The following is an 8,247-nucleotide window of genomic DNA, read 5'->3' as shown; positions in this document are numbered from 1 at the left end:
TCACCCAGTGCGATGCACAAGTACTTCGAACAAATACAGTTGTGTCGTCAGGTCTCATGATGATCAAATCTCCACCCAGAGAAGAAATATGAACGATACTCCGATGACACTAAAAGGACAAAACCGTACGCCATTAAAGGAGTCCGGATTGTGTAAATTGATGTTACCATGAGGTAAAACCACTGAAACTACCGAACTGCTATGACTTGCATTGGATCCCAAGTTACAGGTCTGAACATTGCAGAGATCTGACCGACAATCTGGTAGGTACACTATCTACCTCGGAAAGATGACACAGGAATGCAGCTAGGTCTAGGACAAGCACTTTATTGAGAGACTACGCAAGAGTAGAACATCACTTATTTACCTTTCCACACAGTAGAACATCACTTATTTATTTCCACACAGTGATGCTAGAAAGTAGCTGATATACCGTTGAATCAATCATCTTCATAGCTGAGGAACTGGTGGCACTAATATTATCATTAAAATCGCATGATATAATTTCTGGAATACCAAGAGGATAACTCAAATAGGATGATAAGAAAATGTATTTATTTGGCAAAATGTAAAAGCCTAAAATAGCATAAAAAGGAAGCATGACATTAATCTTATCTGTTACCATGAGCAAACATTTTACCTTTTGACACTGAAGAGGACTTCTAACAAGTTGAAAAGTCATCCTACGACACTGTCCTTAGTTATTGCATAATGAAGTTGTCAACTAGGACAAAGCAGTCACCTAAAAAGGGACATAAATATAAAAAGGACATAAGCAGCCTTATGACGGAGTGGCAACTCCAATTTATATGAAATTAATGTAGTAATAATGTTACAAGGGTATTCCAGCAACAAGTAAATGCCAGAAGGGACCACCATCTAGTGCAGTGCCAGGATACATTCTTATCCTAGCAACAATTACATGACAGAAGGGTACAACAATTGGAGGCACCATGATTCAAGCCAACCACCGGGTTTTCCCTAACAATGCTGTACAGAAGGTTTTCTAATCCTAGCAACAATTGCATGCCAGAAGGACCTATGTTTACTATGAAGTATCAACAATACAACCATCCAAGGAGACATGCCTCAGATCTATAATTGAATTACTTCCAGCGAATCCAAACCCAAAGGTTCCATCCTCATATAACCAGATCCTCCCCTCTAAATTCCTCATATCATCTAATGGAGCCGATGGATGCGGATCAACAAGATCATAACTGGAATTGATGCACATTATCCGAGAGACACCCTTGCTTTGCATCTCTGTATGCCCAGAAGTCACAACTTGGATATGTTCACAGCAACTGTAACGGTCCAGCTCCTGTTCTGAGAATGGTGGTTCAAGAAATGTAGCATCCGTAGTCCAAAAGAGAGGGGAGTAGCCTGAATTATGGCCCTTAGTCTCACTAACTCGCCGACAAGTCACTCCACCAATATCATCATAGGTGACAAGGTAAAATTCCAGAGTCCTATTCTCGCATATACCCTGTTGGGGGAAAACAAAGGTTATCACCTATTTCGTCCGAATGGCAAAAGCTCATGTAAATTGTAAACAAAAATACAACAGATGATGTTACAAATCAGCTGATGATAATGTCATGTTGTAATAATCCTCTAACTGGATACAAAGCAACTGTCTGAATGCTAATTAACACGAAACTAGATATAAAATGCTACAACGGACTACTAGCCTATAGTAATATGGTAAGAGAAGGTTCTTTTCAATTTGTAATCACCAACAATTCTACTAGCCAAAGAAACATATGAGAATGCAAAAGGTTGAACTGGAAGAAATTGCAACTGTTCGTCTAATTTTGTGTTGAGCATAGGGATCGTGATAGAGTTACTTGAACTAGTGCCTAGTACATGCAGCCTTCATAATGGTTTTTCAATTAAATCATTGGTTCATTGTAGAATAAGTATGAGAAAAACTGAACTTACCAATTTTGCCAGCTCTCGTTTACAAAACAAACTCAAAAAAAGAGCCATGTTTTTTTGAACTTTTAGAAAATATCCTAGTTGACCCGAATGGGTAGGAACTGCAGTTAGTGAGGGAGTAATTTAGTATCCCGAATAATTTTGGTGCTAGCACTAAATGGAGCTCCACCAAGCTTTTGAACTTGTGCAATCCAGTGAGAATTGCATTACCATATGTAGAGTTTTGTGAGTAACTGAGTATTGTGTTTGCATGTTGTGACATACCATCCACTCTCAAACCATTATATATTCACAACAACAGTGAACCATGAAAAACACAACTTGTTATGCTGGCAGACCTTCTATGTTACTCGATTGCCATTTGATTAACATTATCTGACACAAGAACGAGCTAATCTAATAAGAACTTGAAGTCAACGGGATCAACAATGAGCAATTTTTCTTCACAAAATCAGTCCTGGAACATCTTCAAATGACAATGATTTTAATTGGTTAGTTCATTTCGAACTACCATTGCCTAATTCTAAGAAAAGCAGCCTTATACACTCGTTAACATGGGACATGGCCAGTAAATCATAGCTAATACGTGGCAAGCAAGTGCACGCATGCAGATTAGCATATAGGCACCGGTGTAAATACCATGTATGTGCACAACTTCAACTCGTAACTAGGATGAACTTCACAGTTACTCAATGAAACTGACTATGAGCAATTGGGCATGCAATTGGATCACAGCATCGTATCATAAGCCACTTAAACACAAACTAACTAATGAATGCATTTTTCGCTACCAAACTCTGACAGTTCATGCTTGCTATGGTATTTCTACAAAAGAGACAATATCCCTTCTAGTCTTCTCCATATCCACATAATGGATGAAATGGCCTGACCATGGTATTGCAATACACCAATCAACTTCCCTGCTTGCAACCCATGCAGCAATCCAGAATACAGAACCTCTATAAGGTGCAGACATCACACAAGAAGAAACTTATGTGCCAGAAAATTCACAAGGGTGAATGACATATTCTGATTTTATTTGTGATGTCCTTAGATGGGGGCATGTTCTCAAAGAGAGAGGGGCGCCTTCACGAGAACCAGTACCAAGCAATTCGAGCAAACCCACTTCACAATACCCACAACACTATCAACTACTAGTATCAAGTATGCATCAAACTCCATGATAGTGTATCAATCAGCTATTCCAAATAGAACACTAGAGTGCTCAGACGCAATGCAAGATAAAGGAGCAAGCTGTGTGTGTGTGTGTGCAGAGGAAGCACCTTCCACAGGCCCTGCAGCGGCCGCGCTTTGGTGGGCTCCGCATCTGGGATCCTGACAAAGTGTTGAGGCTCCATCCGGCCCCCTTTCCTCCTCCCGAGCCTCTCCCTCCTCCTCCTCCCCGCCCCGGGGCTCCTACGGTTGGCGAAATGCATATACATCTCCTCGGGCGGCGACCCCCCTTGCATCTCCTCCCCCTCGTCTTCCCCCGACGCCGCCTCCACCACAATGTGGTTGTCCCCGACGAAATTGACGCAGACGGGCACCTCTCCAAGCGCCGCCACCGTGTCACCGGATTCCGCGATGGAGACGGTCACGAAAGGGGACTTGGACACGGCGAGGCCGTGTGCGGAGGGGGCGAGGAGGGAGGCGGCGAGAGTGGCGCGCGGGGCCCACTCGAAGGCGGCGAGGGAGGGCGAGGGCGAGGCGGGGTGGGAGGAGGGGAGGCGGCGCCAGAGGCCGAGGAGGCGGCGCAGGCGGTGCAGGGAGCGGAAGAGGCGGCGGGCGGAACCCGGGCAGGCCTCGGGGGAGCGCCGCGGGGGCGGGAGGCCGAGGCGGAGCGCGAGCGCGAGCGGGAGCTCCGGGGAGGACGCGGCGCCGGCGAGCGCGCGGCAGGCGCACGCGGCGGCGGCGGCGTCGGGCGGCGCGAGGAAGGCCAGGATCGCCAGCAGCGCGTCCTCCGGTAGGTCTCCCAGCGCCGTCTCTGCCGCCGCCGCCGCCAGTGAGGTCGCCATGGTTGAAGGGCGGCTGGAGTTTTGTTGGAGCCGGGGCGGCGGTGGTGAGATGGGGATCTCGGGATGTGAATTGGTGGGATTGGGGATTTGGAAACGGGCGGTGGCCGGAGGCGTGGGAGAAAGGGAAAATGGACTGGAGTGCGAATATTCGCCTGGAGACATGGTTTTTTTTTCCTCTAGCCATTTTCGTTTTGTTTTCGAGTAAGTCTGCCATACGCCCATAGGTAAAGGGAGTCCAGGTAAAAGACCACCGCTCAAGCCCGCCAGCCCACTTTGATCCATATACGAGTATTTGCTTTGTGCAATAAGCTAAAAAAAATAATTGCTTTGTGCAATATCTATGTCGCACTGTTAGGCGTACACCCAGCACAATCCCTAAAGAAAAGAGTACACCCAGCCTCTGCAAACATAACAGTTAACCTGAGGGACATATAAATGTTTGCCAATATAAAATTTTCCTCTAAAATACATCTTGTTCTCACTTTTCTTCACAAAATAAGAAGGCATGGAACAACCAAACCGATCGACCTAGGTTATAGCTCAGTCCGAGAGAGAGGGAGGTGGCTCGAAAATCATTTTAATAATATGCTCTAATTTAGCTTGTATCACCAGATGGAGTGTACACAATGCCTTTGGATGTGTTGATTTACCCCTTAACAAGTAGGTTCTAGTCTAGAACCACCAGCATGCAACTTTGGTACATCCTAGATTTTTCTTTTTAGGAAACAACAGAACTATAAATACAAATAGTTATAAGCCATAGGCCTCTAAAGCTATGAAAAGGGCAAAAAAATCTCAGAGATTACATTAAAGATTTCACCCATTCAACTGAAAGAGTTGGTAATTTAAGAGTTGGGAAAATTACTGTTTGGCCTGTTTGGGATTTATAAGAACTTGACTACTGTCTTGTGAGACCCCCCCCCCGACACATCTTGTCAAAGCGGTAACTCTACACGTGCACCAACCCTACGATAATTGGCCACACGTCACGAAGTCGCAAGAATACATGAATATCATCACAAACGGGTACATAAGTGTTGCAAATGGTTTGTATGGCCATTAAGGCAAGATAATACATCATGCGAAATGTGGCTCAATACTGAGTTTGTATTGGCAACGGAAAACATAACTAAGGCAACAGCTCGGAGCATCTCCACTCCACGGGTTCCGGCTGGGCTATTGATCCTAGAATTTCTCACCCCGTCTTAATGCTATGGTAGAAGATGATTCTCACTAAAAATCTGGCATGATAAGCCAGCTGGTAATTACTTTGAATGTACTGGAAAGACAAAACCAAATACCATAAAAAACCAGCAATCATGCAACAATCAATCAGTTGTACATATTTTCTAAAGGCCGAGCGGGATGGATCCCTTCAGGGAGTGCAGATCTGCCCTGGGGCGCCAAGAATCAACCACATGTTTTTCGCTGATGACTCCCTCATATTCATGAAGGTGAACGAAGCCAGTGTGTTGAAGCTTCAACAAATTCTATCGCTGTATGAAGACGCTTCGGGCCAGGTCATTAATAAAGACAAATCGGTTGTCATGTTCAGTAAGGGAACGGGAAGAGACGCGGAGAGAAAATTTAAGTCTTTGCTGCATATCAATGATGAGGCTTTTAATGAAAGGTACTTGGGCTTGCCAGTCTATCTGGGCCGCTCTAAAACAAAAGCCTTCGGATATCTCAAGGAGAGAATATGGAAACTAATTCAGGGATGGAAGGAGAAATTTTTATCCAGGGCTGGGAAGGAAATTCTGGTGAAGGCTGTGGCTCAGGCCATTCCAATATATGCGATGTCCTGCTTCGACATCACCAAGGACTTGTGCGATGAGATTTGCTCCATGGTATGTCGGTATTGGTGGGATAATCAGGAGGAGGAGAGGCACCACTGGCTCGGGTGGCAGTGCTTATTGAAGCCAAAGAGTGAGGGAGGGATGGGCTTCAGAGACCTGCACATCTTCAACTTGGCCATGCTCGCTAGACAGGGATGGAGACTCATTGAAGAACCTGACTCTCTCTGTGGCCAGGTTTTGAAGGCCAAGTACTTCCCTGAGTGTAGCATCCTGGAGGCATCTTCGAGACCTAGCATCTCCTACTCGTGGAGAAGTATCCTTAAAGGTGTGGCACTACTGAAAGAAGGACTGGTGTGGAGGGTCGGGGACGGCACTAACATTAGCGCCTGGAAGGATCCTTGGCTCCCTGATGGCGACACTAGAAGACCAAGGACGCTCCAAGGCCAATCTTTGGTGGGAAAGGTTGCTGATTTGATAAACTCTGTCACGGGCGAGTGGGACGAGGGCATTATAAATGACAATTTCCACCCAGAGGACGCAAAATCTATTCTATCCATAAGCATTGGGGAAAACATTGAGGACTGTCTGGCCTGGCATTTTGATCCAAAAGGCATGTTCACGGTAAAATCGGCTTATAAGCTTGGGGTGCTGCTGAGAGATAGGAAGGTTGGAAGAGAAGCTTCTTGCTCCCAGGAAAGCCCTAGTGCTATTGGTGAGAGGACCAACTGGAAACAAATCTGGCAGCTAAAGGCCCCAAACAAATTAAAAATGTTTGTGTGGCATCTTGCTCACAACAGCCTGGCACACAGAACAAGGATCCAAAGGCTGGGGGTGGAGCTTGACACCTCCTGCCCTGTTTGCAAAAGATTGGACGAAGACGGTGGCCACATCTTCCTAAAATGCAAAAAAGTAAAAGAGTGTTGAAGTAGATTGGGGCTGGGGGGCCGTGAGGCAGTCTCTGTTGATGTGCAAGAATACTCATGAGTTGCTTGCAAAAATCTGGAAGGGGGAGAAACAAGACCAACTAAGAAGCCTCATTCTGATGTGGGAATGGTGGAGTGTCAGAAATAAGGCGAATGCAGGGGAGGTCTACTCCAGCCCTCTTGAGGTGTGTCACAGGGTGGAGAAGCTTGCTGTTGACTTCTCATTCCTAAATGTGCCTGAAAAACCCCCCAAACCACCTGATATGAAGAAATGGACAAGGCCCCCTGATGATTATGTCAAAATCAACTTCGATGGGGCATTTGATCAAACAACAAAGACTGGAGGATGGGGTTATATCATTCGCGACCAGGTGGGTGATTTTGTTGCTGCTGGCACAGGAAAATCGGTGCATCTTAGAGATGCACTGCATTCTGAAGCTGTCGCTTGTATAGCGGCAAATGGTGGAGCGATCAAGACTGGAGCAAACCGCATCATTCTTGAGTCTGACTCGTCAAATCTGGTGAGCGCGTTGAAGACCAGAAGCTATGACAAATCATTCATTGGTGTTCTTGTGAAGGAGGCAAGAAGCTTATGCATTCTAAATTTTGATTCATACTTGTTCTCCTTTAGCAGACGTGCTTGTAATTTTGCTGCCCATGAACTTGCTAAAATGGGAGCAAAGGGTGTGTCTCAGGACTCGGTCTGGGTGGATACTGTCCCCAATTGTGTTGTAAACATTATGGCCAGCGATTTGCTGTGTCTGAAGTTTAGTGGAATGAGCCATTCCGTAAAAGAAAAAAAAAGAACTCGAACCTTTGCAAGTGCTAGAGACCAGACGCCGCCTAGAAACAAAATTCTAGTTACACAATGGCTCATTGAGTGGCTAGAACTTACCAGCCTGAAGATGCATCTTGGGAGGATGCTAACTTCATCAAAAGGCATTCCCACAGACTTATTACAACACAATCAATTCCTGGTTTCCAGAAAATCACAACACAACTTGAGGACAAGTTGATTCTCAGCGGGAGCATTGTCGTGACATGTGTCTCGGCAGACGCTCTACTTCTACTTCGGTGGAAGAGGCCGCTCGTTTCATGGAGATCCTACGACTGAGAACGAAGCGGGCAAGCGGGTGGCCAAGATGAGTTGTGGTCATTTCCTGTCTTTTTTACTTTTACTGAGTTGTAATAAAGTGAACTTAAACTGACTATGTATAGCCTCCCCCTCCCTTGTGGGACGACAAGCATTTATCGAAAAACATATGAACCGAATCCTATTTTTCCTGTCTCCTTTTACTTGTCGTAGATGTATCTTAGATAACAAATCCTTTTCATAGCGTGGTCTCCAAGACAGTGGAGTAGTTCTTGTCCGCTTCCCTTCTCCGGGACTGACCTAATGATATACTCGGCCTCCATGGAAGCCGTGGATCCGAGGCCCTCGTGTCCTCTCAAAGGCCCGCGCCCGACGACGCTTGTCCCGTTCAACGTCAGACTCGTCACCGTTCGGCGTCTTCATACGATTACGGTCTCCTCGCTAGAGCGCTCCGGTTCAACGTTAATAACGAGAAGAGC

The 8,247-nt window shown here is 45.8% G+C and overlaps 1 protein-coding gene across 1 annotated transcript; it reads right to left on the bottom strand.

Annotated features, from left to right (window-relative positions):
• Positions 1-761: 761 nt before the first annotated feature.
• On the bottom strand, positions 762-4,076 carry LOC124654902 (F-box protein At3g12350-like). Its single transcript, XM_047193875.1, has 2 exons — positions 3,225-4,076; positions 762-1,489 (listed from the first exon to the last, which is right to left on the bottom strand). Exons 1-2 carry the CDS (start codon positions 3,954-3,956, stop codon positions 1,049-1,051), a joined length of 1,173 nt encoding a protein of 390 aa, XP_047049831.1. The 5' UTR covers positions 3,957-4,076; the 3' UTR covers positions 762-1,048.
• Between the last annotated feature and the right edge of the window lie 4,171 nt (positions 4,077-8,247).

Source organism: Lolium rigidum, chromosome 5 (genome assembly GCF_022539505.1).
Source record: "Lolium rigidum isolate FL_2022 chromosome 5, APGP_CSIRO_Lrig_0.1, whole genome shotgun sequence".
NCBI lineage: Eukaryota > Viridiplantae > Streptophyta > Magnoliopsida > Poales > Poaceae > Lolium > Lolium rigidum.
The sequence above is the reverse complement of the archived record's forward strand: the minus strand, read 5'-3'. Positions and strand labels throughout refer to the sequence as shown.